Source organism: Megascapheus bottae, chromosome 13 (assembly GCF_031878675.1).
Source record: "Megascapheus bottae isolate mThoBot1 chromosome 13, mThoBot2.hap1, whole genome shotgun sequence".
Taxonomy (NCBI): Eukaryota; Metazoa; Chordata; class Mammalia; order Rodentia; family Geomyidae; genus Megascapheus; species Megascapheus bottae.
The window spans coordinates 56,892,119-56,909,426 of record NC_143521.1 but is presented as its reverse complement, the minus strand read 5'-3'; the positions used below and the strand labels follow the sequence as shown (position 1 = coordinate 56,909,426).

The 17,308-nt window shown below is 55.7% G+C and overlaps 2 protein-coding genes across 2 annotated transcripts in view; one reads left to right on the top strand and one right to left on the bottom strand.

Annotated features, from left to right (window-relative positions):
• The window catches only part of Stx18 (syntaxin 18), a 76,730-nt gene extending 66,686 nt beyond the window's left edge, over nt 1-10,044 (top strand). Inside the window, exons 8-11 of the mRNA XM_090343839.1 lie at nt 5,774-5,832; nt 7,165-7,234; nt 8,871-8,951; nt 9,569-10,044. Of these exons, the coding sequence (XP_090199965.1) occupies nt 5,774-5,832; nt 7,165-7,234; nt 8,871-8,951; nt 9,569-9,664 (306 nt within the window). The 3' untranslated portion in view covers nt 9,665-10,044. The remainder of the gene's footprint in view (nt 1-5,773; nt 5,833-7,164; nt 7,235-8,870; nt 8,952-9,568) is intronic.
• Nucleotides 10,045-11,407: 1,363 nt separating this feature from the next.
• Nucleotides 11,408-17,308, bottom strand: part of Nsg1 (neuronal vesicle trafficking associated 1) — a 14,626-nt gene continuing 8,725 nt past the window's right edge. Inside the window, exons 4-5 of the mRNA XM_090343838.1 lie at nt 13,844-13,954; nt 11,408-11,911 (exon numbers count right to left, since the gene is read on the bottom strand). Coding sequence (XP_090199964.1) covers nt 11,711-11,911; nt 13,844-13,954 — 312 coding nt within the window. The 3' untranslated portion in view covers nt 11,408-11,710. The remainder of the gene's footprint in view (nt 11,912-13,843; nt 13,955-17,308) is intronic.

Below are 17,308 nucleotides of genomic sequence, written 5' to 3'. Positions count from 1 at the left end.
CACCTGCGCTAGAGGACAAAGGCCAGAGGGCCCTGGCTGAATGGGAGAGCTGGGTTCCCAGCCAAAGCTCTGTCCAAGAATGATGGCTCCAGCCTTTGCCCAGCCTCGAGCCTCTTGGACCAAGACTCTTGCACTGTTGCTGGCTCTTCTGAAGGCCATGGCAGCACCTCCCTGGCTGCAGTGCATGCTCCACCAGCCAGAGCAGTGACCGCAGTTATCCATGGGGTAGGTGCACTTTGGTGAGCACAGTTTGACAGCTGTAGGTGTTGTAAATGGCAGAGCAGCAGCTTCTGAAGGACTGCGTGTCTCTGGGTGAAGTTTCATCATTTACGCTGTGAGCACCTGCCATCTACCAGGGCCCTCAGTCCTGGAGGAAGGATGAATGGCCACTGTCACACAGCTAAAGGAAACGAGGCATACCGAGCCCAGCTCAGGTCGCCTGGCAAAGCAGCAGCAGCAGCGAGCTCTGGCCCCAGCCTCCAGCTCCTATCCCTGTGCTCTTCTTTGTGTGCCATGTCTCAGCATTCCTGGTGAGTGCGGTTGCACACTGGGGAAAGGGAAGAGCCCGATGCAGGCTCCCCTACAGCAGGCTCAGGCCGTGAGGACAGGCTGGCACGCTTTGACTTGTGTATACTCTCACAGGATCAGTCAGGTGCTATCGTCACCTGCAAGTGGGCCCTGGTGTACTTTCCAGCCCTTGTCCTGGGAGCGCAAAGCCAACCCCGTGACCTTTTTAGCCTCTCTGAGCTCCAGCTGTGCTCTGCTGGGTCGTCCTAAGCACAGAACTAACGTTGTCCATACAGGGCAGCTAAGGAAGCAGCTCCTGTCCTCTCCATCTCCGCTCCCCCTGCTTCTCTCACGTAGGCTCTGTCAGCAGAGTACCCCTGACACTTCACAGTGTCTGGAATATGGAGGGGGCTAGAGCCAGCGATTGTGGTCCAGGCAAAGAGAAGAAAGGCAGATGCTGGGACAAGGCCTGGGTCTGGCATCCTCAGGGTAGGTGTAGAAGAAGGGGGCATTTTCTAGACAGGAAAGAGGAGGGAGGCACAGAAGATGGGCAGGTGGGGATGTAGACGAGTGGAGTATGCCTGTGGACATGCGGTGTTGTGAGATTCAGGGCTCTAGCTGGAGATGCTAGAGCCTGGAGGACATTCTCAACACGCACAGGCACCCGGGAGGCCTGGACATCTAAAGGTGCAGCACCAAGGGGCAGAGAAGCCCACGAGTGAGTCGAGAGTGGCTTGTCACGTTCCTTTCCAATAGCTAAATACGATGACAGAAGTTGCTTACAATCTGGCCTTTTCTTTTTTAATATTATTACCAGTTGATAGAAATGATCCCACTAGTGGAAATCAGTTGTGTGCCCCAATTGCTTTGGCACTGCCTCATTGCTAGACGTAAGCGTGTGTACAGCCTAATCTCTTCATTAAGAAAGAACACATTCGGGGTGGATGTGATGGTCCTCAGAAAGCAGAGTTCAAGCCAGCCCAGACAAAAGTTTGTGATGAGCTGGACAGTGGTGGTGGTATAACCCTAGGCATCCAGAAGACATAGGTGGCAGGATCTTGGCCTGAGTCTGGTCGTCTGGTTATATAAATGTAACCAAACTTTGGAAGATCTGGGGACATGACTCAAAGGATAGAGCACTTGCCTGGCAAGCTTGAAGACCCGAGTTCAAACCCCCATAAACTCCATTTTATTTTCAAAATGAAAAATGAAGGGAAGGAGAAGGGCAAAGAAGAAAGACCGCACATTTACGCTTGAGTGCTAAGTAAATTTGGTTGTGCGCCTGGCCATTCTTTGTGCAGGAAATAACCAGAATAGGAAGAGCAAGAGCACTTCCCAGAACGTTACCTTTCCTGCGGAGGCAGTGACAAGCAGTCAAGCTGACGTAACCCTTGCAGAGGTGTAGCTCAAAAGCCCCAGCCATGTACAAGGTGTGCCCGGGAGGGCCATGCAGCCCACCGACTACCCCGCGCCCCACCCCCCCCCCACAGGCTGAGAGCTCTGGGCCTGGTCAGAACGATTATGAATCCTCCTCATCTCACTCACTGCGCATGCAATTAGAGAAAGAAGTTAGCCTCAGCTGAGGTTCCTGTGGAACTAGGACGCCTGGAGAAGCAGCAGCAGGCACAGGCACGGGGGCTGCTCAGTTCCTGCACACCCTGTGCACGGGCTCGTGACCCTCAGTCCCTGTGCAGCTGTGTGAGAAGGGACGACGCAATGCATAGAAACATGCCAGGAACAACCCCAGTGCAGGTAGGCATGTCAGCCTCAGCGTCAGCGCCTCAAGCAATCCAGAGCAGCAGAAAGTTCGACATTCCTGTGTCACCACAGTGGATGGGGCTGACCTGCGGGGTCCTTGTGTGACAGGCCACTTCATGTTCAGCTAATATCTTTCTTAATTGGGAGTAATAGCTGAGTGCCATGTCGTATGTCTGACTAACCCAAATCTTACTGTAAAGGCTTAATTCTGAAAGAGAAGAGAAAAATGCCACACTGTTGGTTTTCAATGGGAAAGTAGTGTAGCAAATTAGGGTCGTAATTCATAATCAGTCTTTCAGAATTTATCCTCAGGGCATAATGGATTAGGCCTGATAATAGCAATTTAACTCATTACTATACTCAAAAGCATAGTTGCTACATATTCCAGGATGGTTTCATTCAGGGCATTTACAGGGTTTGGACAGTAAGTTTTCATATGTAACTCCCGATACGGGGTAGCCATATCTTTCGGTTAACGGAGTCCAGCCGAGAAGAACTAAACTGTTTTCTAATGTTAATTCTTCCTTTCTAAGCCCACATTTGTTTTGTTCATATAAAACCTTACCTGCACTTAAACCCCAGTACCAGCACACACTAAAAAAATTATTTTTGTAAAAATATGTAGCTATGATTACACCAGATTAGAAGCTTCAGCGGAGCCCTGGTGGAAAGTCCAGCTGCCTTCCGCGTGGCATAAGGCCGTTCACTCATGATACTGCCTAACACGCATGGCCACTCTGAGCACATTGGCCCCATTTTACACATGGCCCCAGTGTCCTCGCCAGAATCAGCCAGTGCCCTAGACCGCTAACTACAACACTTGACCATGGCGGTTGGAATGCAGGGAGAAGGCGCACAGCAACCAGTCTGGCCAGAGCATGGCAGTCTGTGTGGGTAGGAGGCTAAACAGAGCAGAGCGGGGATGAGCCACGGGGAGCCTGGAGCCAGGGCTGGCCTGGCCTGCCCACCCACACCTCTCATTTACTTTCTGGGTTTGTCAGCTGTGTCACTGTGACAGAATAGCTCAGATAAACAACGGTAGAAGGGAAAGACTTATTCGGGTTCATGATGTCAGAGGTTGCAGTCTGTGGTTTTTTTTGCTGACTCCATTGTATCTGGGCCTGTAGGGAGGGGCAGAGATCAAGCCGGACGGGGATGGTGAAGAAGAGCCAGGAGCTGACATAGTGAGACAGAAGAGCTGGGACAGGATACAGCCCCACTCCATAGCAGGCCCCAGTGACCTCCTTCCTCCAGCTAGACCCTGCCTGTCTCCCCAGCCACCCTCAGATCAAGAATCCATGAGTAGACCGGTCAGAGCACTCATGATCTAGCCATGGCCTTCAACTTGAGCCTTGATGGGAAGGTGCTTGTGAGGCCATGGCCAGGCTGTTTTCCGGGTACACAGACACTAGACAGGGTGGTGTGTGTGCCTTTCCAGTGCTGAGCGCAGAGGATGGAGAGAAGCCTTCAGACGCAGTCACTGGGAGAATAGTCTCATGTATGAGAACACACGTAACAACTAGCATATGTTTCACTTCCGGTGTCCCTACTCACGTCGCCGTTCTAGTGAGAAAGTTCCCTGCCCCAGGCGGCGTCCCAGCCTGCACCACAGGCATCTTTGTCATGAGTCACCTAGATCACCAATTTCATCCCTGATTTCCTAAAAGCACTGTGGATTTAAAAAGACAGGGCCATGTTTATTATTAGAAAAGTTTGAAAAATTAAAAAAACCTGAAATATGATGTAAAAATCAATGTTAGTAAATTCTTTAATAAAAAACACCCGAGTAACCCCTGAGAATTAGTGGGTGAACTTAGCACCTACAAGCCAAAGTAATTATAGGTAAATATACTGGTCTCTTGGTCACTGATGTATTGACAGTTGACAGAGATCATGCTTTCAAACACGAAGTGAAATTCTTCTGCCGAGCGCCGGTAACTCATGCCTGTAATCATAGCCATTCAGGAGGCCGAGATCTGAGGATGGCAGTTCAAAACCAGCCCAGGCACAAAAGGCTGTGAGACTCTTATTTCCAATTAACTACCAGAAAACCAGAAGTGGCGCTATGGCTCAAGCGATAGAGCACTAGCCTTGAGCTGAAGAGCTCAGGGACAGCACCCAGGCCCAGAGTTCAAGCCCCACGACCGACAAAAACAAAAAAAAAGTGAAATTGTTATTCTCTTTAAATAAACATCCTCTTTGATGCTAAATTAGAAGCCCAGTCACAGTGCTGGCTGAGGGATCCCAGAGGAGCTTGCTCACTGCTGCTTCCCTCTGGGTAGCTTGGCTGGCTGAGAAGCAGTATCCTGTCACATGTCAGTCCAGCCTTGAACTAGTTGAGAACCGTCAGGATGGAGCCCAGTGTGAGGGAATGGAGGGAATTGTTCAGCTGCCCTGAGGGATCAGCCGACAAACTGGGCCAGGCAGAGAGCTCAGAACATTTGATGGGCACGTGTGCCCCGTGAAAGATGGAGACTCACAGAGGCAGGCTGCGGTGGTAGATCCTGGAAGACAGTGTCTTGGGACCCGGTCTGCAAGGTCTGTAGAGGGCTGGGGGTGGGGGGTTACAGGGAGCAGTCTGCCTGGTCCCTGTGAGCAGAGAGCAGGGGACACACTGAGGTGGGTGGCAAGGGGGCCTTACGTCTGTGCCCACGCTTACACCCGCGCCTTCCTTCCCACCACAGTGCTTGGCACAGAGCGTCTTTGTGGTTTTGACAGCCGATGGGGTGGGGCAGCTGGAGTGTGCTTTCAAGGTTGGGTGGCACCCAGCTCTCTCCTCAGTTGGTTCCGTCTCCAGGGACTTGGAACATGGGTGACGTATTACATGGCAGAACATGAATGGTGGCATCGTAAGGTATTTTTAGCAAATGCTCAGCCACAGATAGAAAGCCGAGAGAGGACTTGGTGCTCAGGAGCCAGCCGGCTGTGTCGGAGCAGCTGGGCACGGGGCCACGTGGGAGGAGACCACGGAAGCCCTGACTCAGCACTGGGCCCTGAGCCACCGTGGCAGCAGGCAGGATCACAGTCTCCAGTGAGGCGAGGTGTTGGCAGTGGTAAACCCCAGATCTTGTCTTTGATTTGGCTGGTGTCAAGTCGGAAAGAATAGATCTGCCCAGTTAACTCAAGAGGGCCTTTATCCCCAGGCCTAGCAGCCCTGGGCCCTTCCCTGGCCCCAGCCCAGGCAGGGGGCTGTGGCCAGAAGTCCACGGGCCTGGTCAGCTTCCCCTCCTCCCTGTCCAAACTCTCACTCAGGCAGTGTGCTCAGCGTGGGAGAGCAGACAGGTGGGGGGGGGGGCTTACCCACAGGAGGTGTCACGTGGGGGAGCAGACAGGTTGGGGGGGCTAACCCACAGCAGGTGTCACTCAACGTGGGGGAGCCGGATGCCTTTTCTCCCCAGGGTAGGGTGTGGTCCTGGGCCAGCCCACTGCAGGCAGTGACTCCTGAAGGGGTCTGGGTTAACCCTTGCCTGGCTCGGTGTGATGTCCTCTGGTGTTTGCTTCCTTACAGTTTGAACAAGAAAATCAGCGGCTCGTTGGAGAAATGAACAGCTTGTTGGATGAAGTGAGGTGCGCACGCGCGTCTCCGGCGAGCTGATGGCCTGTTGAGCCTTTGCAAGACCTGGGAACGACTTGTATGGGCATCGGTGTCCAGGCAGGGAGACCTGCAGGCACATCTAAGCAGAGGGGGAAGGGCTGGGCGGGGCGGGGCGGGGACACTGCCCGAGTCCATGACCTTTGCATTTAGGGGCCTGTGGAAGGTCCAGCTGCCTATTGCCCAGGCTCCCACGTGCCTGGCCCCCAGAGAGGAGCAGTGTGGTCACGGAACACCCCTGTGGGGTCAGCCCCCCGCAGCACAGGGCTGGCCACCATGGTGTCCTGCTCCCCTGGGGCCTGCTTGCAGGTAGCCATGTGCACGAGAGTTGTGACGTGGGCCTCCAGCAAAAGCACTCTGAGACCCGTGTAAGGAACAAGCAGACAGGATGCTGAACGGGAAGCCAGGTCTTCACACAGCCTTGCTTGCATCGAAAGCATGACCCCCACATATGCACTCAACTCTGTACCCACAGTCTGGACACTTTCTTAGAGCAAGGATGTTTCCACTGACAGTGGCGGCTCTTGACCTTTTACCCCCAGAAATGGCTCACTGAGGCCACCCTCCGCCCAGCCTGGCCTTCCCTGGCCACATCCCTGGGCCCGCCTTGCTGTTACAAACCCCAAGCTGGCTCCTTTTCTCATGCTTCCTCTTCCCTCCTTTCTCCTCCTGTTCTGAGGGTGGCCACAGTCCCCCACGCTGCCCTACCAACTTCCACCTGACCTGATTGTCTCCACTTGTGCTGGAGCCACACAGATTTAGCCCTGTGCCTGCTTCCATTTCCAGACAGACAAATTCCAACCCACCCTCGGGTACCCACTGCAGTGTCTCAAGATGGGCAGATGATCAGCTTCCAAGCCCACATGGGACTTGCGACTCCCTTGCAACCGGGAGTTGACTTGAGGAGCTACTTTTTCTTCAAGTTGAGGCATCAACCTGCTCTCTTGGCTTTTAAATCCCCAACCTTTGTTAGGTGACCAGACTGGACCCACGACTTAGTAGAGGCTTTCTGTAGCCTAACTTGATATTCCCTGATCCCCAGAAAGTGGCCCAGGATGCAGAAGCCACTGTCATTGCTTCCTCTTAGCGTCAGTTTCCACCCAGTGGAGTGCATAGGACCGAGCCTGGACACAGGACGGTGACATCAATGGAGTCTGTTGTCCAAGCCCAGCTCTTCCCTCCCTGGCCTGCCTGCTTCTCCTCTCCTGTCTCACCAGGGACATACTTCCTCTAGAGACCTGGGACATTGCTCTGATTGCCATGTGCTGATACTTAACGTGTAACCTATTGATTCTCTTTTCATGAAGGCAAATTGAAGGGAAAGTGGTTGAAATTTCCAGACTCCAAGAGATATTCACCGAAAAGGTTTTGCAACAGGTAAGCAAAATCAAAAGCACAGTAGTTTTAAGTTTCAGCTTAAAAATGAGGCCATCTCTTCTGCAGGAGTCTGGTCTGCAGATGGGAGCAGAACCACGTGCTGTCACCCATTGCACCTGTAGAAGCCTCAGGCCAAAGGCTGAGCAGCTTCCCAGATGGAGGCGGGGGCCGGGAGGGCAGGAACAAAATACATTGGGACTGGGAGCTCAGTCCAGGCCTGGGAGCCAGATGGTTGTTAGTTCTGGCTGCCCCCCAAGAAGGCTGGATAGCCCCCTCTAAAACAGGGTGACCTTGCAGTATTGTTGCGAGGTTCAAAGGTACCTGCACAAGCGCCCAGCACAGTGCAGACCGCAGTCGGGGAGCTCGGCCACCTCTGAATGGGCACATCTGCGCTGCTCTCAGCCACCTCTGAATGGGCACATCTGCGCTGCTCTTGCGCCAGCATTTTGAAAGCTTTTGTTTTTGGCACCCACAGGTGTGGAAGGGTTTGAAAATCCACATTTTTCTGGGCTCTTGGTTGACTGCACACAGCCAGCACTGAGTCAGTGTGTGTAAGGTAGCCTGATTCCAGCCGCAGGGGGACGTTCGGGGGTCCTGGCTGTCAGGGATGTAGCAGGCGTGTGTGCCTGTGTGTGTGTGCAGCCCTACAGAGCCTGGGCGCAGGGGCTGCCTCCTGGTGACTTCAGTGGGCGACTCGGGGCTCACTTGGCTCTGGAGTTGGCTACGCCCAGGCCACGGGCTCGCAACCATGTCGTGTTGCCCAAGGCTGATTTCCCGGCCTGTCCCTCCTGTACAGCAGGGCTGGCACCTGCGCTGCGCTTACCCAGAGCTGGGACTGCCCGCACACCTGGCCCTGGGCAAGGCCACCCGCAGAGACCGTGAGAACTGTGCTGTATCCTAGGAGTGGCCACGTGATGCCAAGGACGTCGGGACTCTGGTTCCACACTCAGAGGCACTCAGCCCCAGGGTGGGGGGCCAGGGGCTTGCAGGGGGGAGCCAGGGAGCTGCCCAGCTTCCCAGGACCCACAAGTGTTTCGTGGGTTTTTAGCAGGGCTGTAGGTTCCTATCACACCCACTGGGGTGCCGCAGAGGTCTGCTGGCTCCTGCTGAGCGGGCACTAGAGGAAGGAGGGCTGGCCAGCGGGCCCCCCAAGTCCCTCCCAGTGAACACCTCCTACCCCTCAGGACGGCCTGGCCACGTGACACACACACCCACCACTGTGGCTAGATTGTGACTGCCGCCCACCCTGCCTGTGGGAGACCAGACCCCCCCCATCTTCTTCACTGCTCATGCATTGGGAGACACCTCCATTTTAACTTTTCACCTTGTTTTCAGAGGTGCCAAGTTAGAACTCCACGCACTGGTCTTGAAGCAAGCACGTGTTTATGCACACGTTGTTCTGACACCTGTCTGGACCCCGGGGAGAGGGGCTGGAGGAGCCACTCTGGCCATCCACGCACGGCTCCAGGGTTACGTGCGTCACACGCAAGTGGCTGTGCAGAGCGGTGGCCATGTGACTTCCCTGAGCCTGATCTCGTAAAACTGGGGTGCTGAGAGCTCACGGGCTCTCATAGGGTAGCTGCTGTCTGCAGAGAGGAGAACCCGTGGCTTAACCCCCTGTCCCTGTCCTTCCCAGGAAGCCGAGATTGACAGCATCCACCAGCTTGTGGTCGGCGCCACTGAGAACATCAAGGAGGGCAACGAGGACATCCGGGAGGTGGGTGCCCCTGGGAGACTGTGGGGAATGGGTGCTTGCATGTCCTGGGTGGGTGTGGCGAGGTGGTGCTCCCAGGCCCCCAGGTGAGGAGGGGGTGTTCTGGGGCCCCGGTGGGGGAGGGGAGGTGGTACTTCCAGGTCCCCAGGGATCCTGGGGAGGGTGGGTGCTTAGCAACAGCATTCCTACTGGCAGGGCCGCCACAGGCTGCTGGATGGGCCCCAGGCCAACCCTGCAGCAGGCAGGGCCGGCCCAAGCTGGGCACGTGTGTCCACACACGAGCGTCCAGCAGTGGCCTCGGGTAGTTCCGAGGCGTGGCCTCCCGCATGCCAAGGGGCAGTGTGCTGAGGGCTCTGGCCAGGCGGTGGTGGCTGTTAGAGGCCCCGGCCCTTGACCACGTGGCTCCGTCCAGAGCTCTGTCCCCAGCCTTGCCCTCTGGGATGGACTCGTGTGTGTGCCCTGGGAGATAGGGCGAGACTGGCAGGGCTTGGGGCAGGGTTTGCAGTGGTGGACATTTCACCTGGCCCCTCTCTGGCTTCATTAGTAACTAGGACCCCTGTTCGGGGGCGGGAGTGAGGGGCCTGCGGAGCTTTTCAACCCAGCTCTGCTCTGCCTGCCAGGCCATTAAGAACAACGCCGGCTTCCGCGTTTGGATCCTCTTCTTCCTGGTGATGTGCTCCTTCTCGCTGCTCTTCCTGGACTGGTACGACAGCTAGCTAGCAGCAGCAGAGGCTGCAGACGCTTCGGACACCGCGGCACCATCGGGGTCTGGTGCTGGGGCATGGCTGTGCCAGGCTGAGAGGGACAAGAACTTCACAGAAGGACAGTTGAGGAGGCACAGGACTGGAGCGCGTGCAGATGGCAGGGCAAGGTAGGCGGCGCTCCCCTGCCACACCGAGGCCACATGGTGCCAGGAGGGGCTGGCATACCCTGTTGGCTCTCCTGCCCTTGCCATCCCAGCAGCTTCAGGCGAGGCCCCAGCTAGTGGCACCCCTCACAGAATGACTGTTTCTTGTTCCCTGCGGCTTCTTGCCTGCCCAGTCCCTGATACCTGGAAGGGCCCTTGTTTGCCTATGAATGTAATAAACGCGACTACAGCCACTGCTGCATTGTTAGTTTGTCTGCATTGAGAGGCTCTGAGGCCCAGCCCACCCTCTGCCCAGCCCAACCCCAGCTGCCGCTCCCAGCACATTAAAGCAAGGGGCGTTAGGGCCTCTCCTGCCACCAGTTCAAGGAGCCCGTGTTCCAGGCAGGAAGTGGGCCCTGCCCTCCAGGATGCAGCCACAGGATCACCCTCAGGTAATGGAACGCGTGTGACACGCGGACCCTGACTGGGTGACCGGCATTGGTGAGCGGGAGCCAGCTCCCACGGCACCCGGCCACGCAAGTGTGCGAACAGACAGCATGGTGGGCGGCCCAGAGGCCCACGGGCTCTTTATTTACACAGACTGAGATGCGAGATGTTACATGGGAGCGGATTTACAGTTTACAAAGTACACGTCTGCCGAGACACACATGGATTTGCCGACCCACGTGTGTGTGGTTTCACACAGGATGAGCTGGGCACACGTTTGCCCTTCATGCATTCCCGCCAGCCCAACGCCATCCTTCCCCCGTGTCCTGCGTGGGCCCCCCTGGCCACACAACAGAAGCACTTGTCAGGAAAGAGCCAGCACAGCTCACACTGTCACCTCTTTCTGATCTAAACAAGTGAATTTTTTTTTTTTTTTTTTTTTGCACATCCACCAGAAACAACACATTCAAATGACGGGGAAGAAAATGTCTGTGAATCGCTTTTTTCCATTTAATTGTACACACTTGCTTTATCTAACTGGCAATTTTGTAAACATATATTTTAATGTCGAGATTCAGGTTGAAACATAATTTTCTTACAAAGATTGTGGGTTGAGATTCCTATTCGCAAGGTGCCACCCCAGTCTGCCCCCAGCCTTCCTGCTGCTCCCTACATCAAGAGACTCAGGCCTGGTCCCCGAATCAAAGCTACAGCAGCCTGGCACGCTCAATTAATGATCGCTTTTCCGCTATGCTGCCTTTTAAAGCCTAACATTTACTCACAACGAGTGAACAAAGTAGCTCTTCTTTCCCTGTCACCATATCCCCAGATGACAGCCACCCACACCTGTTGTCCCTGACGCCAGCACTGTCCCTGGGCTCTGCTCAGCTCACTCAGCGGTTACCCAGATGCCAGAGGCAGAGGGGACCCAGAGACAGCGTGGGGCCCCATGTCGAGAGCACGCAGAAGTCAACAGCAGCAGGGGACACGGGCTGTGGGACCTGCCACTGTTTCCTTCCCCACACCCCTCGCTAGGGTGCAGCTTGGCAGGCGGCGCTGGCCCCAGCATACGGGAAGCCGGAAGCCACATCACTGTGGTTATGGCTATGGAGCAAGGTAGCTTTTAAAAAAAAAAAAAAACGAATCACAAAATGCATGAATCATCTCCAGTCCAAACCCCTGGCATGTCCAGTGTAAATTTATTTTTGAACAGCTTCGAGTGCATGCCAGTGAGGAACCCTCACCCTGGACGGGGTGGCAGAGCTTTCAGCAAGGCTCGTGTGCACTTGCTCTCACACCCACGCGCGGCCCGCAGCAAGGGTTTTTGCAAAGCAGCAGTAGCAAACAGAAGCGATTGCACCTTAAATGAGTTAACCTCTAAATTATTGGTAATTATAGTTAATGAAATGTCCCTCAAAGTCCCTCTGTTACCTTCAAGTGACGCATTGTAAAGAACTTCCCCCTCTTGCTAAGCTGACTTCTCAGCAGCTTCGGTCTCCTGTTCCGACAGCTTCTCCTCCGACAGGACCGACATCCAGGGCGACACGGAGCGGGTGACGCTCTGCTTCGCCAGGTTGTAGTGGTTGATGACGGTGTAGAACTTCTCCCGGGCGCTGGAGTCTTGCTCCGCGTAGTAGCTCTCCAGACCTTCCGGGATGCACTGGGTGTTCTGCGGAACAAGGCAGCCGTCATGGCGCGGGGATGCAACCCCTTCCACCCACCTTCTCTGGGCTTGGGGAACCAAGCAGCTAGCTCAATGGGCAATAGCGGTGTGGATCTGTCCTCAGAAGCACACACGCATGCAGGCCCGGCACTGACGAGACCTTAACCACAGGGAAGCCAGCAAGTGCCACAAGCACCTGGTACTCGGGCTCCCTGGGCAAAGATGGCAGGACAGTCAGCTTCACTTCAGCAAGTAACATTTGTTTTTCTCATGTCTTGTGACCAGTGCCAAGAAAGGAGGAAAAGCGTGACAGGTCTTCCCTCCTCGGTGGGCAGGGAGGCACGGCCATGCTGTCTCCCTGTCGTCACCCTCGTACACAAGCTTACCGGGCAGGACTTGGCTAGCTGGCCAGACATGGCACTTTCGGCCACCCTTTGAGAGCCTTCATGAGGCTGGAAACCCACAAGGAAGCAGGGGGGGTGCAGGGGCTGAGGTAGGGGGTTCAGAGTCCCCAGGGAGCTCTCCCATGCGACCCTGGGTTCCCTGAGTCTGCCCTTGGCACCTCCCCTATGACATCAGCCTCGGTCCAGCTCACCCCTGGTCCTCCCTCCCCTTTGGCTCCTCCCCCACCTCCCCGGGCCCCAGTCAATCTCCCTGGCACCTCCTGTCACACTGGTCAGTCCAGGCCTTCTCTTTCCTGGCTCCTTCCAGCCCCAGCTTCCCAGGCAGCCCCAGGATTGGCTCTCCTGTCTCCTCCTTCAGAGGTCCTTGTCTGACACTCCAGATGCCACACCGGCTGGCCATACTCTGGCTCACCTCCCATCCTCCCACTGTCCCCACAGCTGCCCCCAAGGGCACAGTTCCACCTTCCCTCTCTCCACCGCCAGGGCCAGCTGCTCCTCAGCCCCCACCGCTGGATCTCAGGCTTAGAAGCTGGCGCATCTCCAGACAGACACCCAGCCCAGGGTGTGGACAGAGAGCTGCTGCATAGCACCCAGGATACATGGGGCCTTCCTGCACTGGGGACACTCCCTGGAGACTGTCCCTTGTCACCCCCACAAAACAGCCCCTGTGCCCATGCCACCCTGCACCTCTGTCCTATTCAGCTCCTGTCTCACTTGGGGGCACATCTGGAGAGTTGAGAGGCTTTGTGAGGGCAGGGTCTTGGCCTGAGTGGTGGCTGGCTGCAATCCAGCTCCTGGCATGCAGGTGGCACCCACACAAGTGCAGGATGACTGGAGGGCTGAGGATAGGGAGCACAAATGGGCCACACAGGGCTGTGGAAGGGGACACTGCCAAGTCCCAGGCCAAGGGGGCTTGGTGCATGCGCCGAGCCAGGAATTCCTGCTCCTCCCCCTGCTTTATTCGGATCTCAGCTGTGCCAAAGCCTGGACAGAACCATTTGTCATTGGCTCTGGAAAGTTCTATACCAGATGCAAGTCGAGAGGCCATGAGGTCCCCGGCACGTGTACGCTTCCCTGTGCACTCCTCCCCACCCGGGTTCTAATTGTCTGCCTTCTGTCCTTTGCCTTGTGTGTGTCCCTCTGTGCTGTCTGTGACCCCCTGATGAAGTGGCAGGGGAAGGAACGGAGTGAGGGTTTCTGTGAGCCCAGAGCCCCGTCCCCAGCGTGGGCCCCACGGTGTAGCTGGCAGAAGAGCATAGTGGCAGGCATGTGGACATGCCAGCGTGCCCCAGACCCCCACGTGGGCCCGGCAGGCAGCACCTTCCCTTTTCTCTCTGCAGGCCCAGGACCAAGTCTGGGGGTTCGGTCTCACTGTGTCCTCCTGCCACACCCACTGCAGGCATGTGGGGCTCCCCAGATGCAGCTTAACACAAGGAGCCCTCTATTGTAACTGCAGTGTCACCCCTGCTGTAGGTCCCCAAGGGGAGGGCAGGAAGAATGTGAGGCATTGGGGGGTAGAAGGGACAGGGTTTACCTTGAGGACGAAGCCATCAGGGCAGGCGCGGTCATACTTATACACCTTGTAGACAACCAGGAAGACAACGCAGGTGAGGAAGGCCAGGGCAAAGAGGACCAGCACCGAGACCTAGGGCAGAGACAGGGATTTCCAGGGGGGCTGAGAGGACAGACAGCGCTGTCACACACACGTCGTGTGCCTGCAGGAGCACATGCAGACTCTAGAAGAGGCACCAGGTGCCTAGAAGGAGAGGGCCGCTGGGGAGGAGGGGGTCACTAGGCGATGGTTGACACCATTGCCGTGTGTCCCCTGACCTATGCCACCTCCACTTTAGATGGGCTGTTTCCATATCCCAGCCTTGTTCAGAGAGCTCCGGGTACAGATATTTTGCTTGTTTTAAGAAGCCCTGGTGTTGAGCCACTGCTCACAGGCGCCTCCAGGGAGGTCAGGAGGAGCCAGGCGTGGTATGCTGAGCCCCACACCTGGCCAGGACAACCGCAGGTGAGGCTGCCTTCCTCCTAAGCCCCAGCAGCCAGGGGCTGCAGAGCAGCTGCGCCCCTTTCTCAGGCCACACACAGAATGCCACAGCCCCCACATCTGGGCCCTGGGCTCTGCTGCCTCCCAAGGCTGCGGGAGAACTCTGCATGAGCTCACAGATCTCCAAGCCTGGCCAGCCTCAGGAACCTGGCCCTCTGTCCTCTGGAGACGGCAGGGCCTGTGGTTCCCATCTGCAAAGGGAACACATGGGGCCGGGCGCAGTGGCTCACACCTGTCAGCCTAGCTGCTCAGGAGGCTGAGATCTGAGGATCAAGGTTCAAAGCCAGCCTGGGCACAAAAGGACCTGACACTCTTATCTCCAATTAACCTCTGGAAAACGGGAAGTGGGGCTTGGCTCAAAGGTAGGGCGGTAGCCTTGAGCTGAAGAGCTCAGGGACAACGCCCAGGCCTAGTTCAAGCCCCATGACACACAAAAAAAGTAAAAAAAAAAAAAAAAGGAACACATGGGCACCCATTGGGCACCAATCCTGGGGTAACATGGTAAATGCCCCTCCTAAAAATAAAGTTGCCCTGAAGTCTGAGCCCAGGCACCTATGAACACTGCCTTATTGGAAACAGGGCTTTATGATGGAATGAGGGACTTCAAATGGCACCAGTCCAGTCAGGGCCCCCCTAAAAGAGGGAAACTGGACAAGGACACCAGGGGTGAAGGCAGACCAGGGGGGACACCCCCACAACCGAGCAGCCCAAGGCAGCAGCGACTTCCCCCGCCTCACCCCAGAAACTGGGAAGAGGAAACAAGACTGCTCCCTTCCTCAGGGAGTAAGCCAAGTGGGGTGCTGCCCTCAGAACTGAGAGAGAATGGGCGTGTACCTCACTGGAGGCAAAGCCTGGGCCTACCATGCTTGCAGAGCCCAGCAAAATGAATGCCTTGGCATTCTGTCTCAAATCAGAAGGAAAATCCTATTACAGAGATAATAAAATACAGATCCAATCTGCTTCCCTCCTTTTGACAAGGGAAGGGCCAAGCACGCCTCTATGAAAGGTGCCGAAGGCCCCGTTCCTACCATCTGAGGGGTCACAGGTGACCTGACAGGATCCAGCCAGATGTCCAGCTCTGATGTCATTTGATGGCACCTCACCCTGCTGTTAACCCATCACAAGGCAGGTGAGAACTGCCATGGAAAGGACTGATGGACGGTAATGTATGCTATAAATGGTTTGATCTTGAAAATGTGACATCAGGAGAACATCACGGGATTCCATGTGCATGACATGACCAGAACAGGGGAAGCCCCGGGGATAGGCAGTACCGGTGCTTTCTGGGGAGGAGAGGCATGGCAGACGCGCTTAACAAAGGTATGAGGTCTCTTATGTAGGGATAACGAAAAGGTCCTGGGGCTAGATAGGTGCACACCGTGGAGGCTGTGTTGAATTGTATATGTAGAAATACACCATTTCCAGAGTGTTTTTAGCACAGATTTTAGAAAACAAGCCAGAGGAAGGAGGGGGTCACTGTGGATCCTGACGACTGGAGCAGCGCTGTGCAGGTGACATAAGGAGGGACGTGAGGAGATTTTCTGGAACAGACAAGGGCACAGCCTGTGTACATGTTCTCCGCACACTTAACTTACCTCACAGCAGGAATCAGCAACACCCACCCCAAACACCAAACACTCTCAAGGCATTGAAGCCACTGGGTTCTGGGGCCTCCCCCCCTGCCAGGGACCCCCATCTGGGAGGTTGGAGGGCATCCACAGAAGCATTACCTGAGCTGCTACTGACAGCGAGAATGCAGCATCACACAGATGGAGTGTAAGCCCACTTTACCCCTCATCACCAGCTGACCTTGAACCCACCCCTTCCCCTTAATTCTCCATTCAAACAAGGACAGCAAGGTCAGCTTGTAGAGACTCAATAACAGCCTGGGGGCCCGGCAGACTCTGGGTCGATGGTGATGGCAGTGATGGCTACTCTCTCTCTATCCTCTATGGGGGGCGGTCCTTAATGCTGCCTAATGCAGCCTCCCCCCAGCCCCCTGAAAAACAAGCAAAACCTCTTGAGATGAATCCTGGCATCGTCATGGGCTGCAGCACTAAATATTCCAGGTATCTCATCCAGATGCGAGCCCGCAGAACCCCCCACCCCTGCAGATGGCACCCTCCTCTGGACAAGGCCCCACCCACAGCTGGACCTGGAGGCTGAGGGCTCTGTAGATGCTGCTACCAAACCCCACGACACACAGTACCACTGACCACTACCACTGTCCAAACTGGCCGCGAGGGTCTAGGCTACCAGGGAGGATTTTTCTTCCCAACACACACAGGCAGGCACACAAAGCATGCACATGCGTGCACACACACACACACACACACACACACTGCTCAATGCTAAGGAAAGCGTGTGGCCCTTCATACATATTTAACAAACGCGCATCGGAGCACACCAGGGGATTATTAGAGAGGACGGAAGATGAGCACACAGGAAACTCAAGGTCATTAAGATGTGAGAAAAAGAAACAAACCACCCAATCATTTGTGACAGGACGCCAAGGGACACCTCACTGCAGTGGCACCTGCGGGCTCCCAGGACTAGACAGCCAGACCTCAGGCTGTCCCCGACCCCGTGCTCACCTAGAAAGACAATCCAGGGGGGAGGCTGACCTTGCACCTGGGACCATTGAGGAGCGTGGCATGTGGCCTGAGCTTCCAGACCCTTAGCTCAAAGGCAAGGCTCAAAAACATCAGCTCTCCACCCCCACAGCCTATGTCAGGCAGGACACAGGGTGCAGGAAGGACCCTTCCAGAACCGGCCTCCAGATGCACCCTGGGTCTTCCTGGATGGGGAGGCAGTACTCAACAGCATCACGGGGTCTGCAGCTCTGCACGGGTGCAGGGAGAGCCGGTAACACACAGCTTCAACATGTCTATGTTCATTTGAGAAACGGCTCAGCCAGGCTTATTTTCGGAGTAACTATACCTCCAA